Source organism: Danio rerio, chromosome 11, assembly GCF_052040795.2.
Source record: "Danio rerio strain M-AB ecotype USA chromosome 11, GRCz13ab, whole genome shotgun sequence".
Taxonomy (NCBI): domain Eukaryota; kingdom Metazoa; phylum Chordata; class Actinopteri; order Cypriniformes; family Danionidae; genus Danio; species Danio rerio.
This window is the reverse complement of record NC_141031.1, coordinates 47,343,558-47,365,000: the sequence shown is the minus strand read 5'-3', so window position 1 is coordinate 47,365,000 and position 21,443 is coordinate 47,343,558. Positions and strand designations below refer to the sequence as shown.

At 36.0% G+C, this 21,443-nt stretch overlaps 2 protein-coding genes across 7 annotated transcripts in view; one reads left to right on the top strand and one right to left on the bottom strand.

Moving 5' to 3' along the window:
• Window positions 1–21,443, bottom strand: part of ero1b (endoplasmic reticulum oxidoreductase 1 beta) — a 78,873-nt gene that overhangs the window by 14,971 nt on the left and 42,459 nt on the right. For 2 of the 5 annotated variants that reach the window (XM_087272818.1, XM_087272815.1), the window contains exons 1-4: window positions 6,090–6,495; window positions 3,080–3,199; window positions 935–1,018; window positions 276–317 (exon numbers count right to left, since the gene is read on the bottom strand). The exons of 1 other annotated variant lie outside the window; for it this stretch is intronic. Coding sequence is in view for 2 of the 4 variants with exons in the window: in XM_087272815.1 (XP_087128941.1) it covers window positions 276–317; window positions 935–1,018; window positions 3,080–3,199; window positions 6,090–6,254 (411 nt within the window). In the remaining 2 variants the exon portion in view is untranslated. 5 annotated transcript variants of the gene reach the window in all.
• Window positions 9,722–21,443, top strand: part of mfn1b (mitofusin 1b) — a 31,270-nt gene continuing 19,548 nt past the window's right edge. Inside the window, exons 1-10 of one of the 2 annotated variants that reach the window (XM_087271933.1) lie at window positions 9,722–9,771; window positions 10,495–10,540; window positions 10,882–11,004; window positions 11,734–11,869; window positions 13,580–13,742; window positions 13,963–14,087; window positions 14,315–14,423; window positions 17,000–17,107; window positions 19,012–19,165; window positions 20,974–21,041. In XM_087271933.1, coding sequence (XP_087128059.1) covers window positions 10,890–11,004; window positions 11,734–11,869; window positions 13,580–13,742; window positions 13,963–14,087; window positions 14,315–14,423; window positions 17,000–17,107; window positions 19,012–19,165; window positions 20,974–21,041 — 978 coding nt within the window. In that variant the 5' untranslated portion in view covers window positions 9,722–9,771; window positions 10,495–10,540; window positions 10,882–10,889. 2 annotated transcript variants of the gene reach the window in all.

The window sequence follows — 21,443 nt, the reverse complement described above, 5'->3', positions numbered from 1 at the left end:
ATCTGTGGAATCAGAGCACTCCGGTGCAGATTTATCTCTGAAATATGAACGCTCAGAGCTCTCTAAAAATACCCTCTCTTCGTTTATCAGACACGTATAGCAGCTTTTTAGCGCTGACTCAAGCTTACACGCTCTATTACACAAATCTGCAAACCTTAAACAAACAAAACCAGGCGGCCCGTGGGTCAGACAGCTGAACAAACAGCGCAAAACACACACACTGAAATCTGACAGGAGAACCAACACACACGCACACACACTTAGCTGATTCTCACCTTGTTGTAGTTGCCAGATTTGATTCCTACAGGAACTTTACTCTGGAAGAAAAAAGACAATAGTGTGAATGCTCGGAAATCTCCAGATCTGTGTGAATGATCATGCATGACAGTTTAATTTAGAAATTTATTTATTTATTTTTTTTTTGTAATTAAAACTAAGATGTCAAATGTTTTTGTGAATGCTCAAAAATGTCCTTAATATAGGTGTAAATAATCATGAGTGCAAGTTCAATCATTGATTTTAAGAAAAATCCAGTTTTCAGGAAGTGCATTAAAACACGCACGTACGCGCGCGCACACACACACACACACACACACACACACACACACACACACACACACACACACACACACACACACACACACACACACACACACACACACACACACACCTGGCTTTTACCTGACTGTTTTTATACATGTTTTTCTCTGTTATCCATTTGTATGTGATTCTGTATTTGTGATATGATTTCATTTGTAATTGGTGCATATAAGAAATCTACAATATTATGTTTTTGAAAATCTTTAACAAAGCTCCTTAATATCTGTTTGAATGATCGTGCATGCAAGTTTAATTTAGATAATAATAATAATAATTTTTGATAAATGTATGAAAACTAAAAGGTCGTATGTTTTGTGAAGGGGTTGGTGTTGACCTCTGGGCACGGCTCTACGTGGCAGTCTTTAATGGAGCAATGGCTATCATCAGGCCAGAATGGACACGGCCGCTTCAGGTTCACCTGCAGAATAAATAAACACACTGAGCTTCTGTAGACAAACAGTCAGAAAAATACAGGATTCATAATTCAGCTCTTAGCTGAATAAGACAATAATAAATCTATCAAAATAGAAAGAATATAATGCTTTAAAAAAAGCATAAATGTGTGTGTGTGTTTGTGTGTGTGTTTGTGTGTGTGTGTATGTGTGTGTGTGTGTATGTGTGTGTATGTGTGTGTTTGTGTGTGTTTGTGTGTGTTTGTGTGTGTTTGTGTGTGTTTGTTTGTGTGTGTGTGTGTGTGTTTGTGTGTGTGTGTATGTGTGTGTGTGTATGTGTGTATGTGTGTGTATGTGTGTGTTTGTGTGTGTGTGTGTACACAGTTGAAGTCAGAATTATTCGCCCCTTTTTGATTTTTTTTCTTTTTTAAATATTTCCCAAATGATGTTGAACAGATTCAGGAAATGTTCACAGTGTGTCTGATAATATTTGTTCTTCTGGAGAAAGTCTTATTTGTTTTTTTTCGGCTAGAAAAAAAGCCGTTATCAATTTTTTTTAAAAACATTTTTGGGACAAAATTTATAGCCCCTTTAAGCTAATTTTTTCCCAATAGTCTACAGAACAAACCATCGTTATACAATGACTTGCCTAATTACCCTAACCTGCCTAGTTAACCTAATTACCCTAGTGAAGCCTTTAAATGTCACTTTAAGCTGTACAGAAGTGTCTTGAAAAAGATCAAGTAAAATATTATTTACTGTCATCAAGGCAAAGATAAAATAAATCAATTATTAGAAATAGGTTTCTAAAACTATTATGATTAGAAATGTGCTGAAACAATCTTCCCTCCATTAAACAGAAATTGGAGAAAAAAATAAACAAACAGGGGAGCTAATAATTGAGGGGGGCTAATAATTCTGACTTCAACTGTATAAATGTATATATATATACATATATATAACATTTAAGTTATGATATAAAATAGTGCAGTCAAATAAGTAATTGCATCCAAAATAAAAGTCTCTATTTGTATGTTTGTGTTTTTTTTGTTTATTATGTATACAAATGCAGAAAATCCTAAAATACTACAAAATCTAAAAATATTTGTCATTAAAGATGAATAAACACAATTAAATGCATTGCTCATAGTAGCAATACTGTGTTAATATATGTTGTATGATAAATTATATTTAATGTAGCACAATTAATATTTCATTAGTATGATCGTATAAGTAAAATGCATATTATTAACAAATAACATCAACAGCAGCGACATTAAAAAGTCAAGTGAGTAGCTGTGTCCCAAATCGCATACTTATGCACTATTCTACGCCATTTTGTAGTATAAATAGTGTAAGTAGTGTGCTCACACTGAAAACTCTAACAATAATAAGTGCTCTTTAATTACCCGAATGATGCACTCATTCAGCCGCTAAAATGAAGTGTGTAATGATGGACACTTCACGCACTCAACCACCGCAAGTCTACACACATAGCGGAAGAGGCGGAGCTATCGGGCGCACAAGTTGGATAACTTCATTTATTTCGGATGGTGAAAGCAAATGTCTCCTACAATAGTGATTATAGCGCCTCCCGATGGTGAATGCGGTTATATTCATGGCAGGTATTATTTGATCGTTTGGTCATTTATTTTACTGATTTGGCAACCGTCGAACGTCATCTGGGAAACGATTTGAATTTCCACTTATTAGAAAAACATTAGTGCTCCATTTGGGACGCCACTACATACATTTATTCTGCTATTGAGTGTGTAAGTGCATAAGTGCATAGTGCATGAGTGTATAGTGTGCCATTTGAGACGCAGCTAATACTTCTGGTTTGTTATTTATTATCAGTAACTACTAAAACAGAAACAGGCAGCTGGATGATCAAGGCTTTGACCTCATGCCACGTCGACCACATCCATGATTACGAATGCAAGATGCTCAGATTAATATATTCAGCCTGTAATTAATCTCTGGCTAATTGCAGCATGAACGGTCTCCTGCGTATGATTATGTGAAGTAAGGTCACAGCTGACATTGTTAAGCTGTGTAAAGTGTAAACCTTCAGGACATTAACTCACCTTGTAGTATCGGAAAAAGTCTCTTTCCGTGAGTTTGCGAATGTGTGGGTAAATTTTGAAGTTGTTGAAGACGTCGATGCTCTCGATGTCACAGAAGCAGTCGTCCAAAACGCCTGTCAGCTGCCGAGAGAAAATAAACACACACATTAGCATCATCAAATAACATTTTAAACAGCATATGGTTGATAAAAGGTGATCAAAAGTAATACAAATTCATCCCGGATATTTAAAAATACTATAGTAATTCATATTGAACAGTCCAAAACAGCTGTTAACTGCAGAGGAAAATAAATAACACAATCATTATCAAATTAACATTAAAATCCTCGTTTTATATTAAGCATATGCTTGATAAAACACCCTCAAAAATAACACTAATTCAAATTGACAGATTTTAAAAAATACTATAGTCATTTATAGTAAATTAACAGTACAAAACACCTGTTAACTGCAGAGAGAATATTACCACCAAAATAATCATTAACACAATCGTCATCAACAGCAAATGATCATTTAGTTATCATTTTAATCAGCATATGCTTGATAAAACACCCTTAAAAATAATATTAATTTATATATTATTTTATAAAAATACTATAGTAATTTATAGTAAATAGTCCAAAACATCTGTTAACTGCAGAAAAAACTAACATAATCTTTATCATCATCAAATTAACATTAAAATCCTCGTTTTAATCAGCATATGCTTGATAAAACACCTTCAAAAATAATACTAATTCATCCAAGATTTTAAGAAATACTATACTAATTTATAGTAAATAGTGCAAAACACTTGTTAACTGCAGAGAGAAAAATAACACCAAAATTATCATTATCAAATTAACATTAAAATGACGATTTTAATCGTCATATGCTTGATAAAAAGTGATTAAAAATAAAAGTATTTCATGCCAGATTTGAAAAGATGTTATGGTAATGTAGTGAACAGTCCAAAAAACCCAGAGAGAAAATTAAAAGAATCATCGTCATTATTATATTAACAATAAAATTATCATATTAATTCAAATAAGCTTAATAAAGGCCCTCAAAAATAATAGTATTTCATGCCAGATTTGAAAAAAATACTAATTTATAGTAAATAAATAGTTCAAAACAACTGTAAACTGCAGAAATAAAAATTATAAAAATATAATAAAAATTATAATTATCAAATTACATTAAAAAGTATATGCTTGATAAAACACCCTTAAAAATAATACAAATTCATCCCAGATTTTAAAACAAATACTATAGTACTTCATAGTAAATAGTCTACTTTGAACTTTACTGTGTGTGTATGTTATAATATTTAATATAATAACTATTTGTTAATGAATGTTGTGGCATGCTGGAGTATTGACGATTAATAAATTGTAATGAACACGGTGATATACTTTAGTCTTTACAGCACTAAACTGCTGTGTATTGTAGAATAATATACCCTATAGTTGTGGAAAACTACCGTATTGGGTGATTTACTGTGTTAGCAACTTTCTAATCACCATATTAGAGTATTAATGACTATATTAGGGTTTAAAAACACCACAGTATTCGCTTTAAATTAGTACATTATTTTTTAAATGTAGAATAGCATTGATTACAATATCATGTCAATTTTCTTTAAAAGAATTTGCTTTTTGCAAACAAAAATTCATTAAACTGATCAGTCTACAGTTTGATGTATCCTTAATTAAACGACACAATAAATAACGTAAAATAGAGAATAAATATAGCTTAACTATTTTTAGATGTCGTTAATATTAGGCAAAAGTAACTCTGTAATTTACATTTTATCTAGTCATTCAAATTCACTAATTGAGTCCTCATAAACAGCACATATTCACATCTAACCTGCTCTGAATGCAAAAGTCCAAAAAGTCCCAAAGCAAGCAGAGAAGCCTCGCAAAATCTGCATCTTTCCCCGAACATCTCTTCATAAGAGCGAAAGCTGTTTCCTGTTAAAGTATTGACGCGTCTTCGTGCGGGTTTCAGCAGCTGTCATCACTCATTCTGGGTTTTTATTGCTCCTCAGGGTATCTCAAACTGCTAGAAATGAGCTGTCAAACTCCAGCAACTACCGCGTGCAAATTCAGCCCCACCGCCCCGCCTCCAAACAAACACACGTCACGCAGACACGCCTACAAGCGACGGCTGTAGTTCTTTAATAGCGCACTCAGCGTTGAAGCGAACGGATTTGATAGGGGTTGAAAGACTACAAACTCCAAAACTCCACTGACGCCAGCGATACAAATCGACCAATGGGATAACACCACGCTGAATAACAGAAACTTTCATTTTAACGTATTTTAAATGGGTCACTATATCTTGCAGGCTACATTTCCGCTTAAATGAGCAGTTTAACTGCGTATCATATGCTTCGTCATGGAAAATACTTTCACATTTTTGGATTTTGTTAATATTATGTGTGTTTAATAATAATAATAAACCTCTGTATGTTAAACTTGCAATATAAATTAAGAAAAATACAAATATATTAACCTGTAATATGATTTTACATACTTTTCGCTGGATTTTAAAGGGATAGTTCACCCAAAAATAAACATTTTGTCATTATTTACACTCCTGTTGAACACAAAGGTGTATATTTTAAAGAATGTTGGGGGAAACAGCCATTTGGCTTCATTATTTATGTTCCTACTGACTTAATATCTGTTTTTTTCCCCAAAATTCTTCACAATATCTTCTTTCTGTGTTCAACAACTAATAAAAGTATAGGGTGAGAGTAAATGGTGGTTCACTCGACACCTACACCAACAATACAAAATAATAAATTAATATAAATAAGAATAACACGCATTAAGCATTATAAACATGCATAACTTGAAGATGAAGCTCTAAACGCAGAAAACCGCAATGAACAGCGGGCGTGATGACGTCATATACACGCGACAGTCGAACATACCAGAAATACTATGACAACTGTATCAAAAACAGAAACGTACACATTTATAACATGTTTTTTAATAACTGTAGCGTTAAATAAACTCACATGACATAAGCAGCTCTGGTCCAGCTCGTCCTCGGTGTGCTTGTAAACTGGTTCCTTCTGTGTGCTTTTGCTCTTCGCGTTGTTTTGAAACCATCCCGAGCAGAAATAACCGCAGATTAAACTCATTAATATCACGAGCCCGTGGGTTTGTGTCCTGTGTAACATCGCGGATGGAGAAATTCGCGTCCTCAAATGCTCAAAACATAAACAGAGGAGGAAATCAGTCTAACTTCCTGTTTGGAGGAAACGCGGGAACTCCCTCGCAAATGTCTTCAACGGTTCAGTTAAACAGACATTATGAAGCTGAGGGATGTCGCTGTCGAAAAACACAACAAATAATCAAAACTGTGGAAATTGCTGTGGTACAACGCCAACGGAAAACCCTACAGGGTGCGAGGGGCGTGTCTAAGCACGCTGAAGAGGGAGGTATTTAAGTGAGACGTCAGATGATTGACAGATATGTGCTCCGCCACAAAAACAAATATAATTCATTCATTCATTTTCTTTTGAGCTTAGTCCCTTTATTAATCAGTGTCGCCACAGCAGAATGAACCGCTAATTTATCTAGCATATGTTTTACGTAGCGGATGCCCTTTCAGCTGCAATCCAGTACTGGGAAACACCCATACTCTCTCTCTCTCTCTCTCTCTCTCTCTCTCTCTCTCTCTCTCTCTCTCTCTCTCTCTCTCTCTCTCTCACACACACACACACTACGGCCAATTCGGTTCTCCTGAAAGCGGAGCACCCGGAGGAAACCCACATATTGCAAACTCCACAAACGCCAACTGGCCCTGCCAGGACTCGACCTTGTTGCTGTGAAGTTACAGCACTACCCATTGCGCCACCATGTCACTTTTTTAAACAATTTTAATCACGTTTTCGTGTTTTCTTATGAAGTGGAACCCGGATTAGATTGAGAGGGTGCTCGCTGCAGAGCCATTTGAGGAGAGGTGAGCTCCAGAGAGGGGGAGCATGAGCTCTCGCTCCTCCTCCTGTAAGCTGTTTTAATGCGTACACCAACCCCACCCCTAACCCTACCCCCAGTGACATCACTCGTAAAAGAAGTGCAAAAAAGGTGGAGCTCAAGCTTAAGCTCCCCCTCTCTGGAGCTCAGCTCTCCTCAAATGGCTCTGCAGCGAGCACCACTTGATTAGATTGTTTATAAGCGCTACAAAACACGAGGGCGTGTCTAAATCTGTGGGGCGTTGGTATGGGCGGGACTTATGTGAGGCGTCAGTTGACCGGTGTGTCAGTCACAATTAAATTTTGTTGCATTAATCTTGTTAATCATATCATTCAGAAGGTCATGATTCACACTCATTCAATTATTTTTATAGCTTTATTCTAAATTCTTAGAAGATAAAAACACATTGAGGATATGTTTTCTTGTATCCTCAAAAGTGTGGAAACTGCTGTATATTATTGGTACTGAAAGCGCTACAAAATGCGAGGGGCGTGACTAAATAGGCGGGGTGTTAGAATGGGCGGAGTTTGTGTGGGCGTCAGATGATATTTTTGCCACAATAACTGCGAAATAAATGTATACAAATTTATTTCATTTTTCTTGTATTATCAGAAGTGTGGTGGAAACCGTAGATTGCAGATACTGGAAAGTGCTACAAAACGTGAGAGGCGCGGTGTGTTGAAATGGGCGGGGCTTGTGTTCAGATGTTGCACCGCTTTCACTTTCTCATTTATTCACGGGGAGAATTACACCCATGAAACTGATTAGCCCCAAACTAATAGCACAATCCAATAGATGTAGAATAGACTAGAATAGAATAAAATTATATATATATAGAAACCTTTAATTTTTAGTAATAATATAGTACACTAGTAAAATATATAGTAGACTTTTATTTTTATCCAAAATAAAATCTGTTTGTATATGTTTGTGTTTGTTTATTATGTATACAAATGCAGAAAATCCTAAAATTATACGAAATGTAAAAATATTTGTCATTAAAAATTAATAAACACTAATAAATGTATTGATCATAGCAGTAATACTGTGTTAATATATGTTGTATAATAAATCATATTTAATGTAGCAGAATCAATTTATCATTAGTATGATTATTATTATTTTTTAAAAGCTAAAGTAAAAAGCATAATATTAACAAATAACATCAACAGCAGCGACATTAAAAACTCAAGTGAGTAGCTGCGCGGCGCCCCAAATCACATACTTATGCACTATTCTGCGCCATTCTGTAGTATAAATAGTGTAAGTAGTGTGTTCACACTGAAAACTCTAACAATAATAAGTGCTCTTTAATTACATTTAATTATATATAGGTGCAAAAGCCAGACAAAAAAAAATGTTCAGGTAAAACAACAGCTGAAAGTTAGAAAACAAACCACATACTGTACATCAGAACACGTTTAAGTTATGCCCTCTAGTGGCTGAAAATACATATCACAACATGCTATCATTCATTCGTTTTCCTTTAGCTTAGTCCCTTATTTATCAGAGGTCGCCACAGCGTAATGAACCGCCAACTCTTCCAGCATATGTTTACGCAGCGGATGCCCTTCCAGCTGCAACCCAGTACTGGGAAACACCCATACACACTCATACACTACGGCCAGTTTAGTTCATCAGTTACATGTGTTTGGACTGTGGGGGAAACCAGAGCACCCGGAGGAAACCCACGCCAACACGGGGAGAACATGCAAACTCCACACAGAAACACCAACTGACCCAGTCGGGACTCAAACCAGCGACCTTCTTGCTGTGAGGCCACAGTGCTAACCACTGCACCACCGTGTTTTATATCATCAATGACAAACCGAAGGACTTTGAGAGGGAACCATATATGAACATTATATAGGAATACTGACTGTACCTATATATACACACAGTTGAAGACTAAATTATCAGCCCTCATCTAAGGTTTTAATTCTTTTAAAAATATTCCCCAAGTGCTGTTTAATAGAGAGAAGATTGTTTAAACTCATTTCTAAACATGATAGTTTTAATAACTCATTTATTTGTTGTTTCTGCTATGATGACAGCACATAATATTTGACTAGACAGATACTGGTAATTCATTGGACAGCAATGGTTTGTTCTGTTGTTAATGAAGGAAAATCGCAAGTCTTAAATCCTTAGTGGGATAATAATATTATAATTTCATGTGAATGTCAAATAATAATTAATGCTAAGTAAATGTATGCTATGTTTTATGTTTATTTTAGCGGTTTTGTTTATTAACTGTCCCTCCACAAATGTACACGCCTAATGTATTGTAAATAAACTTTTTTAAAGAATAAAAATTGCAATAATTCAATCAGTTTATATTTATATTTATTTATAATAGTGTAACTATTTCGAAATCTATTATAAAATATACAGATGCATGTGGAAATCCCCCAGAAAATCCACAAGTTCTACTTTTGTTTATAAGGGAAATAAAAATCAAGTCTCATTTTAATGCATTATGGAATTCTGCTATTATGTCAGCATATTATACTATTAATGGACGGACTATTAATTTAATAAATGACACTAACTGTAAAAAAAAAAACACGTTGTCTTATGACTTTTATTTTAAAATGAGCACGCTATTCTGTGACTTTTATTTTGAAAAGTCTGAGCGGTGAAGCCGAGAGTTGTCTGTCTGTCAGTCAGTCGGTGTGTTTGTCATGACAGGATAGGATTTAACATCATTCTGATCATGTAAGAGTTATGATTTATGTTTTTAGTCATTATTATTTGCTCATATCAATATAAATATCGCAAGCGGGTGTTTTAATCAGATATTGATTGTATATCGAGGGTCTCGTGCGCTAAAGCTAAAGCTCATGTCACCTTTGCAAATATTTGACACTTTAACCACTGTCAGATGAGTTTACATTCAGTCTATTAATCATTTATGAAATAACTAACAGCAAATTAATCAGTTCCTAATTTCCACCATCAGTTAAATACAGTTTTAAGGTAACCAGATCAAGTTTAATAAATATAATTTCATTAAAATGCTAATTTTTATTCTTTACATTCTAGTAGAGTATTTTTTTAAAGGTCGTATAGTTACACATTTAATTGTATTTATTTGACTCCGATTCATATATTTTTGACTGTTAATCATTCTTATGTGTAATGATATTTGAATAATCTTGATGAGGAGAGTTACTTTCACTTTTGTATTCCTGTAACGTTATAAGAGAGTTATTTGCAGCTTTTACTGTGTGGCTTTATAGAAATATTAATAATAATAGTGTCAACAGTTTATGTGTTATGTTTGTCATATTCATATATAATTGTATTTACGATGTACATTAAATAATACCCTGTCATTACAATTGCATGTCACAAAAACATGATTATGCAATGTCTGTTTGTTTGATTTTTTATTTATTCACTTATAAAATTATAAAGTTTTGTATGTTTTATTCCCAGTTGTCAGCTCTAATGTGAAGGCGTTCAAGTTAAGATTAACATAACAGTAAGTACAATCTATAAATAAGATAATGACATTGTAAAGTTTTATTTTGTGTCATTAATATGCAAGTTTTTATTAGTATTTTTATATAATGCTATTTATAATATTTTTATAACTTTATATATTTATATAATTGTATAATAATTTAATTTATTTTCGTGTCTATAACTTTTTACACAACATAAAGTAAATGAAAATGAGAGTTATTGCTTTTGAAACTAGCAGAAATAATGTTTTTGTATTTTTTACTTGCATTTTTGAAGCAATAACATCTTTCTTAATGGTTTTATATGTAGTTAACATAATTAAAAGTTCTTATTGTTGGTCAAATATTCTTTATCCAGGTGTGGAAATGGAGCAGTCAGATCCCTCTCCGTTAAAGCGCTTCGTTCTGGCCAAGAAGAAGATCAGCGGAGTGTTCGAGCAGCTCCTAGTTTACGTTCAGGAGGGCTGCGAGTTTGTAAAAGGTGAATTTGATTTAATTTATGTGAATTTCTGTTGATTAACATCATGCATATTCTTTGTAAACTTCTCTAGAAGCTTGTTTAACAATACATAAGCTTTATGCTTAATTAAAATGATACTAATAGTTATTACTAGGGCTGCAGTGACATGTGGTATTGCAATATTTTGTTTTGCTGTGATATACTGATATGAATATAATTTCACCAGATGATTTGTAGGTCTATTTGAGGAGATTTCAATAATTTAGATCGACTGGGGTGATCAAGTCACATCTGCACAAAGTATAATAACTTGCAATCATATATAAATAGGAAAGTACAAAAATAAAAGTGAAATAAACGGTGCTTTATGGATTTCTGGGAAGTCTAACAGTAATCAAATACATCAATATAACAATTATCAAACATAAAAAATAACATGGGCATCATTGTATAAATAATTCTATACAATAATATGTGTGTATCTGCAATAGTTGCATCAAATTATATTATTTTAATATTGAATCTTTAATACATAATCTAATCCTACGATGCGACTATTGCAGATACACACAATCTAATTGTTTAGTTTTATGGAAAACAGGTGTATAATAATCGGCATAAAGTACATCCAGCTGGTTGTTATCGCAGAATAAACCCTTCAGTGTTATATAAATGCTGCTGATAAACCCGTCAGGCTTTATTCTGTCTGGATGTACATTATTCCTTGCGTGTGTTTTCTTAATTCAACAGAAACCTGTGACAATGAGTCGTTGGAGAATATTGCAAACAAAGACCAGTTGGATGAAATCGAATCGTACACCAGCAAACTGTCCATCATTCAGGAGGTGTTGGCTCGCAGACATATGAAGGTGGCTTTCTTCGGCAGGTGAGTTTTGTGTTGCTTGTGCTTTTATCGCTCATCTCCACTTAGTTTGGAGTAAAATATGATTATTTGTTGTCATTTATCGTGCTGCATTTACTACAGCAGTAGTTCATTGAGATGGGACGTCATTATCGCAGAAAGATTATCTCAACTATCATCGACTGATTAAATTAAATTCGGATTTACACTGATTTTTGCATAGCTTCTGAGTGTACAACACCTTTTTATGCTCTTTTAATGGTGCCTGGGTCATTTTCTATACAAGTATGTTGATTGGAAATATACATAATATTATGTAGAATGTAAGATTACAATGACCATCAGGACATTTTTTTAAACAATTAGCAAAAGACATTTTTGGATTCACACTTTTATTGACATTGTGTATATGGAAATGTCCACTCCTCGCATCCACGATGCAAGAGAGGACACCATCTGACTTTGGGCGCAAACTTTGGACAGACTTAAAGATTTACTAACTTGAATATATGAGACATCAAAAAGCATGAACTTCTAGTTCTTTTTTTTCCCTCATTTATTATTTATTATCAATTTGTTTTATCATTATATTATTTATTTATCTTTATTTAATTTATTTTTATTTTCCTTTTTTTTTTTATTTATCTCTTTTTATGGTAATGTAAGGTTTCCTGTTTGGGCTTCTAATAACTTTCATTGTCGTAGACCTTTTTCAACACAGTTTTAAATACCTCTATGTTTAAAAATCTGTGTGTTTGTATGCGTGTATATCTGTGTGTGTGTGTGAGTGACTGTGTGTGTGTGTGTGTGTGTGTGTGTGTGTTTGTTTGTTTGTATGTGTATATGTGTATGTTTATATATATATGTGTGTGTGTGTGTGTGTGTGTGTGTATATATATATATATATATATATATATATATATATATATATATATATATATATATATATATATATATATATATATATGTATGTATATATATATATGTATGTATTTATATATATGTATGTATATGTATTAATTTATTTTATTTGTCATTTTTATTTGCGTTAGTATGTCCTTGTCATTATTCTTCAGTTTTTCCTTTTTACTGACAATATTGTTGTCATGGCTGACACTATTATGGATACTATTATTTAACAACTTGTAGATTGGGTTATATATATGTATATCTACACATTTTGTTATATGCTGATTGTCTACGGCATGTTTTTCTGTGTTCAAAAAATACAAAATAAAAAAAATATTTGATGGAAAAAAAAAAACAATTAGCAAAAGACAAATAATAATAACAATATAAAATACAATAAACAACCCCCCACACATCCATACATTGTATAGTTGTCACAAAATGTTTCTCATAATGATATTACATAAAGATCACAATGGTTGAGGGTGATAATAAATAAAAACAATAATGTAATTTTTTATGTCAACAATAATTATATTTAAAAAATATGATAAAACATTGACTTTAAATAATAACAAAAAATAAGACAAAATAACAACTACAAAAACCCATACAAAAACAATAACAATAACAATAATTAAATGAAATAATCAATTATTAAAGTCTAACAGAGGTAATGTGTCAATAAAAGGGGCCCTAAATACAGTCAAGGTTTGTGAGCTTTTGTCTGACCGAATATAATATGGTGCCCTGGTCATTTGTAACCTATAAGTCAACATGAGAGTTAATAAATGTTATAATTATCCTCTGTTCGCTGTTTTCTAGAACAAGCAATGGTAAAAGCACCGTCATCAACGCTATGCTGCGTGACCGTGTGCTGCCCAGCGGCATCGGACACACGACTAACTGCTTTCTGAGTGTGGAGGGAACAGATGAGGACAAGGCCTTTCTGAAGACTGAAGGCTCCGAGGAGGAGAAAAGCATCAAGGTACGAGAGACGTTTATTACTTTCTAAACACTAGGCATGGGACGATAACCCGATTCAAGGATTACCGTGTTGTGGAGAAGGCATGGTTTTAAAACTGAAAACTTTATTATTATTATTATTTTTTACGTGTTAACAAATTTGAAAACTGCAATAAAAACCTAAATGAAACATGTTGTTTAACATTTGTAAAGATCATGTCAGATGTGTTTTTCCTCCACAGACAGTAAATCAGCTGGCTCACGCTCTGCATATGGACGAGAGTCTGGACGCCGGCTGTCTGGTCAAAGTTTTCTGGCCCAAAACGAAGTGTGCTCTGCTCAGAGACGACCTGGTTCTGGTGGACAGGTACATTTCAGTGCTCTCAAAATGCTGCTAATATGAGATAATATTAGGTATCATAGTGAATGTTGATACTTGAATCACAGTCAAAATGGTTTGCTCTCATGTTAAATTTTAATTCTGTTAACAATAAGTGCTGCTTAAAGTAGATTTTTTTCCAAGCAGTTTTAAACCTAATATTTTCCTAATAACTAATTTTCTAATAACTAAAATATATTGAACTTCTCTTTCAGTCCTGGAACTGACGTGACCACAGAGCTGGACAGCTGGATTGATAAGTTCTGTCTGGACGCTGATGTGTTTGTGTTGGTGGCGAACTCTGAATCCACACTAATGAACACGGTGAGCTGTGCACTGGATTATGCTGATCCGAGTGTGTGCTAGTGCTGCACCACACTGGAGAAAAGTACAGTATTGTTCTTGGGTTTTGCCATAACAATATTTCTTGCAATATAATATTTACTGTTATACTATAGATTTATAGTTAACGCTAACTCTATCAAGCCTCTTCAGCTGCTTCAGAAAGCAGCAGCACGAGTGGTCTTTAATGAAGCTAAAAGAGCACATGTCACTCCGCTGCTCATCCGTTTGCACTGGCTGCCAGTTGCTGCTCGCATCAAATTCAAAGCTCTGATGTTTGCTTACAAAGCGACTTCGGGCTTTGCTCCTTCTTATCTGCTCTCACTTCTGCAGATGTATGTGCCCTCCAGAAACTTGCGTTCTGTGAATGAACGTCGCCTCGTGGTTCCATCCCAAAGAGGGAAGAAATCACTTTCCCGAACTCTCGCGCTCAATCTGCCCAGTTGGTGGAATGAACTCCCTAACTGCATCAGAACGGCAGAGTCACTCGCGGTCTTCAAGAAACCACTAAAAACTCAACTATTTAGTCTTCACTTTCCTTACTAATATACAATTCTCTCTCTGGCTCCTCCACTAACTTAAAAAAAAAATTACTAATCCTTTGCTTCTTACACTTTCTTTACACACCTAAAACTTGCCTACAGCACTTCTTCATTGTTGCTCTTATAGTTGTGTAAATTGCTTCCTTGTCCTCATTTGTGAGTCGCTTTGGATAAAAGCGTCTGCTAAATAACTAAATGTAAATGTATTAATATACCTTACTATACTATAGAACATACGTCTCAAACTGGATTCCTGGAGGGCTGCAGCTCTGCACAGTTTTGCTCCAAACACAGCTAATCCAAATAATGAAGGTGTCCATGACTCTTTGAACGCCTCGAATATTAGAATCAGCTTTGTTTGATAGGGTTGGATCCTAACTGTGCAGAGGAATCCAGTTTGAGACCTGTACGCAATAAAATATTATAACACAATATACTATAGAATATTATAACATAATAGCACATTATATGTGTAAATATAAGTATAAACGTTTGCATATGTTTGAAAATAGGTAATATTTAAATACTAGGACAGCATTATAGTGCTAGAAATGTCTGTAAATGCACCTGGAGAGTGCTTGAAAAGAAATTTGACTTTGGAAAAGGTGTCAGAATCCTGTAATAATTAACTATGTGGAAACGGTCAAGCACTGTCACCTAAAGTCATACATGAATTGGAAAATATCATTTATACTGAAGCTTTTTACGAAAGTCCCCCGAGAGAGGCCCTAAGAGAGGCACTGAAGCATCCTGGGATAGCATGCATGCCTCAGTGGGTAAAGCAGAGTTCAGTGTGTGCGTGTGTGTGCGTGTGCGTGTGTGTGTGTGTGTGTGTGTGTGTGTGTGTGTGTGTGTGTGTGTGTGTGTGTGTGTGTGTGTGTGTGTGTGTGTGTGTGTGTGTGTGTGTGTGTGTGTGTGTGTGTGTGGATAACGCAGCTCTGCATTCCTCTGACCGGCATGCAACCAAACACTGAGCAAACCCTCCCGCTGCTACACATACCCATATTAGCACACACACACATGCACACACTTCATGCCATGTGACATCATTACTCAATATGCAATATGACGATGTTGAAGTCAGTATTTTTTGTTAAACATAATTTAATTTTTGTTCTTTACAAAAGAGTTCCTAAGTGCTGTTTAAAGGGCTGGTCCACTACAATACCATATGTTAAACTTTAGTTGATGTGTAATGTAGCTGTGTGAACATAAACAAAATCTTTGAATGTAGACAGTAAAAGTTCAATGCAAAGGACATCATTGTTTTTACATAATTAATATTATTTGATTTATTTAACGTGATGCTTGCCTGATTTAGCACATTCCTTTAGTCCTGTCTTTATTTCTTCATGCTCAGTACTGATTTAATGCTCTAGTTCAATGGTTCTCAAAGTGGGGGTCGGGACCCCCCGAGGGGTCGCGGGACAATGAAGGGGGGTCGCCTGGTGGTTTCCAAAAATCTATTTATATTTTTTAAACCATAAGAATTACCATATTTTATCCATAACCTTCTGAAAAGAAAAAAATAGTCGTTTATACTATATATAGTTACTATAGTAGCTTATAGTTACTACTTCTATTGGATTGCAACCCCTGGGGTAATTGCATTGTATTAAAGACACAGCAATAGCGTCAGATGCAGCAGATTTCATAACACCTGGTTAAACTTTGTGGCCCATTTACAGCTCTCATACATAAAAAAAAATTAAAAGAAGAATAGACTTGGGTCCATTGGTGTGTGTGTGTGTGTGCCATTGCATGCAAGGTTTCTGTATTTATAACCACCTCAGAGGATATTGGGGGTCACGAGTCACTGGCATTGTCATTTTGGGGGTCGCGGCCTGAAAAGTTTGGGAACCCCTGCTCTAGTTTATTACTCCTGAACAGCTGATCAGATAAGACTGAATACCTGTGTGTTGTATTTACACTGACTGTGTGTGTGTGTGTTCAGTAGAGTGTTTCCACTACACAACCTTTAGTGGCCCTCAACCTCATTATTATTTCTCTTTAAAGGAGAAGCATTTCTTCCACAAGGTCAATGAAAAACTTTCCAAGCCCAACATCTTCATCTTGAACAATCGCTGGGACGCTTCTGCTGCCGAGCCCGAATACATGGAGGACGTGAGTTTATTTAAATTACTATGGATGTTGTAGATTTAAAGGGGAGCTTTTATGCAGAAAGCACTTTTATGGCTCGTTTCCACTGACTGGTACGGTACGGTTCGGGTCGGTACGGGTCACCTTTATCAGGCTTGCGTTTCCACTACCAAGGGTATTTTGGTTGGCGTGGTGTATGACAGTTTCAGTCAACGTCATTTTTCGCTCGAGGAAATGTCGACAATAAAGCTGTACAAGTCACTCACATATATGAAAAGCACTTCTCACAAAACAGACACGTTACACACATAAATACTTGTGTATAAAGGTTTATTACTAACATTTCTATGAACATGAGTTGATTATAACTGCCGATCAATAACGAATGATCAGTGCGAAATAGTCTACTGTAACGTCTGTAATTATATTAAATAAATGAACATATATGAACACATACAGCCCCTTACAGTCTCCGGTATGTTACCAACTACAGAAGAAATACACACAGCAGACATTTCGTCCTTAATTAGGTTCAAAACAACACAAAGTATAGCCTACAGTCAGTGAAAACCTCTCATCTGTGTCTGTAATCTTCAGCAGCACATGAAGCCTCTGTTAGAGAGTCATTCCATCATTCCCAGTTCATAATAGTCCAAAAGGTGATGCTAAAAATTAAAACAAGGCAGTTTGTTCACGTTTGCTGAAGAAATAACGTGCTACTTGGCTTCTCCTTTTTTTCCGCGCTCCACTCTCGCGTTTGTCCTTTTCTTTCTGCATGTGTCACTCTTGCGTTTGTCAGCGTCTCACAGGATCGGGTTTCAAAAGCTTGTCAATAATCAAGCGCACGTTATTATCATCAGTTCAAGTAGTTTGTTATTTCAGATATAGACGCGCGGCGAGCGCAAGGAAGAAAGCGAAACCACTCGGGCTTCAGACTGGCTCGTGAAAAAACTAACGTACGAGGCACAGGGTAATTCTGCTCTACTCCATGGCTTTGTGTCTGTTCATCAAGACGACGACAAGGTTTGTTTGACCATGGCTGGTTATTCCATGTATATTTAATTCCGCTGTAATCTCTCGCTGTGTATTTCAAACATGGCGGGTCCTTTATTTACATTCTGGCTTGTTGCGCAAGCGAATGACGCATCTCTGTAAACCAATAGCGTTCAGCTGCGCGTCTAGCTCCGCCTTTTGGTACCCTTTCTTGTGTTTGGGACCCTTTCGGAAGGGTGCCGAAAAAGTGGTACGGTTCGGTTCGGTACGCCTTTTGACAGTGGAAACGGCTATAAAAGCATACCAAACCGTGCCGTACCACTCAATGGAAACAGGCCATTATACAGGGGTTAAACCCAGTTGTGTGTCAGCAGTGTGTGTATATAATCAGCCTCTGATGATAAACATTATTAATTGTGTTTGATCTAATCAGACTTGATGCAGAAACATTTTGATTGACATTCTCTCTTCGTACGTGTCATCAGAGGGGGAAAGCCCCGCCCACTAGTTCCCATCTCTTCATCTCATTAGCATAAACAGCATTTTATGTGCATTAGCCATTAGAGTGTTTGAGCTGCTGAAGATGATGTCAGCATAGACTAAGAGGATTATAGATGTGGAGTTTTAGATGAACAGCAACAGGAGCCACATAGACTGACACAAGCATCAAGCACACACCTGACCAGCACTCACAACACTAGTCCTGTTTTACATCTGCTGCTGTGCTGATGCATTTGTAGCTCCGCCCTCTTCTGAAAAGAGCACAATCTCATTTGCATTTAAAGTGACAGTCACTAAAACGCCCCAATTAGGATCAAAGCCTGAAAGGGTTTCAGTTTCAGAGAGCTGGAGAACATTATCTGTGGGGTAATTGAGCTGAAAGTTCACTACACACTCTATGGACATCACAGATGCGTTTCCTTTAATGCTCTCAGGTGCGCAAGCAGCACACGGACCGGTGTGTGAACTTCCTGGTGGAGGAGCTGAAGGTGGTGGATCGCGCTCAGGCACCGAACCGCATTTTCTTTGTGTCGGCGAAGGAGGTGCTGAACTCGCGGATGCAGCGGGCGCAGGGTATGCCAGAGACGGGTAAGAGCGTGATCCTGCCAGGGTTCACAAGCCACAGCCAGCATCACATCTAGTAGATGATGGGAATTATAGATATGGCTAATTTAAATGAATTGTATTAAAGGGGTCATGAACTATCTGAGATTGTTTTATTATGTACTGTTCTGTGAGGTCCACTTCTCATCACAAACATCACTATTCTGAAGTCATTAGCTATGTTTACATCCAAAAATGCGAATTAACTTTATGCGCAAAACTGGAATATGCTATAAAAGACGTCAAAGAGAACAAAATCGTCACTTCCTGACTAACTGGCTCCAAATATCAACAGTAAAGGCAGAATTTGCTGTGGTAGGAGAAGCTTCATGAATCTTTTCCTCATTTAATAATCGAAATTCATGCTCAATTTCGATTATCGAATCAAAAAATAGAATCGTCGATGCTGCCACGCCCCATGTCACGACACACAGGCACAGGCGCACACACATTGTCATGCGCTCGAAACAGCGGGTCAAGGCAGTCAGCGGATCAGTAGACTGCTTCCATCTTTTACATTTACACAAGTACTTAGTCATTTTAGCGAACACCTCAGATACTGTTGGCTGGTTCCTGTTGGTTGTGCGTCTTTTTTACCGACGCCATTATAACGACACAGATCACTGCCTATTCACGAGTCCCGCAGGAAACGTGATTGACAGGTGGTAATTATGTGTGTAATTTACCTTTATTCATTTACTGTATGATTTGTTTATGGGTAAAACAAAGACCATGCAGGTCAGGTAGTTTAAACGGTAGGCTACAAATAATTAATTGATCATTAATTAATTAATTATTCATAATCGAAAATCGAATCGTGACTTTAGAATCGAAAATGTAATCGAATCGAGGATTTTGAGGATCTTGACACCCTTATTATTAAATGACTTGCGCCTCAGAAGGCAGTCCTGACATACAATGAATGTGCGGTGGAGTTTGAAGGCATGAGATGCAGAGCACAGACAGACGCTCTTGATATCTGGAGTCATTAATAATATAATGACACTAATACTGAGATGGTTAAGGTGTTTTAGAATGAGCAAATCAACAGTTCAGATGGTTTACAGTGTGCTCAGCCTGATGGTTTGTCCATTTACACACATGTTTATCATCACATGATCTCTTAAAATAAAGTCACATGACCTTTTTTAATGCACATTCTGGAATTTGTTCAGTAAAAGTGTTTTCATTGTAGTTTGTGCATCATTTCTTATCGAATTAAAAGTTTATCCTACTCAGTTATGCACATATGCTTTTATGCGCATTTTCCAAATTTATGAGCATTTTGGTGTTTTATTTATGCGCATATCCAAACTGTGCATAAAAATATGTGGATGGAAACGTAGCTGTTGACAGTTTTTTTGTGCTGTTTTTGACCCTCGTGCTCTGTTTGAGTGGGCGGGGCCAACTGTAGAGGCAGAAGTACACACCCACTGCTCTGATTGGCTTACAGTTTTGCATATTAACAGAGCTGAACAGCCTGTGTAGCAGAAGTGGGCGGGGATTTTCCCTGTACACTGAAAAAAAATCCTGGTTGTCTTAAATTTTAAAGCTGAATTAATTTAACCTTATGAGTCCATTGAACTTATGTTATGTTAAACTGACTTAAAAGAGCTTGCATAATTTATCAAATTAAGTTAGAACATGGTTAACTTGGTTTAATAAGATACAGGGCCGGAGTGGGACTCCTTTTCAGCCCTAGAGTTTCAAGCCTTAGACCGGCCCACCTCAATTCACGACTGACTATATTAAAATAACATACTTAATATAGATGTGTGTGTGTGTGTTTGCAGGAGGCGCTCTCGCTGAGGGGTTTCAGGACCGACTGAAGGAGTTCCAGAACTTTGAGAGATCCTTTGAGGCAAGTGAGAAATGCGGTGGGAAAGCAAACACCAAAACAAATGTGTCTTAAACCCTCCTGTTGCCTTTAATTCAGTGTATACTGTTCGCCTTCGGGTCAAAGTGAGCCTGTGTGTGTGAGAGAGTGTGTGTGTTTGTGAGTGTGCTTTGCGTGTTTGTGCTTGCGTGTGTGTTTTTTGCAGATTCATATTGTGTGTGCGTGTGTGTGTGTGTGTGTGTGTGTGTGTGTGTTTTGCATGTGTGTGTTTGTGTGTGTGTGTGTGTGTGTGCTTTGCAGATTCATATAGTGTGTGTGTGTTTGAGTGTGTGTTTGTGAGTGTGTGTTTTGCCCGTATGTGTCTTTTGCCAGTGTGTGTTTTGCAGATTCGTATTCTGCGTGTTTGTGAGTGTTTGCATTTGTGTT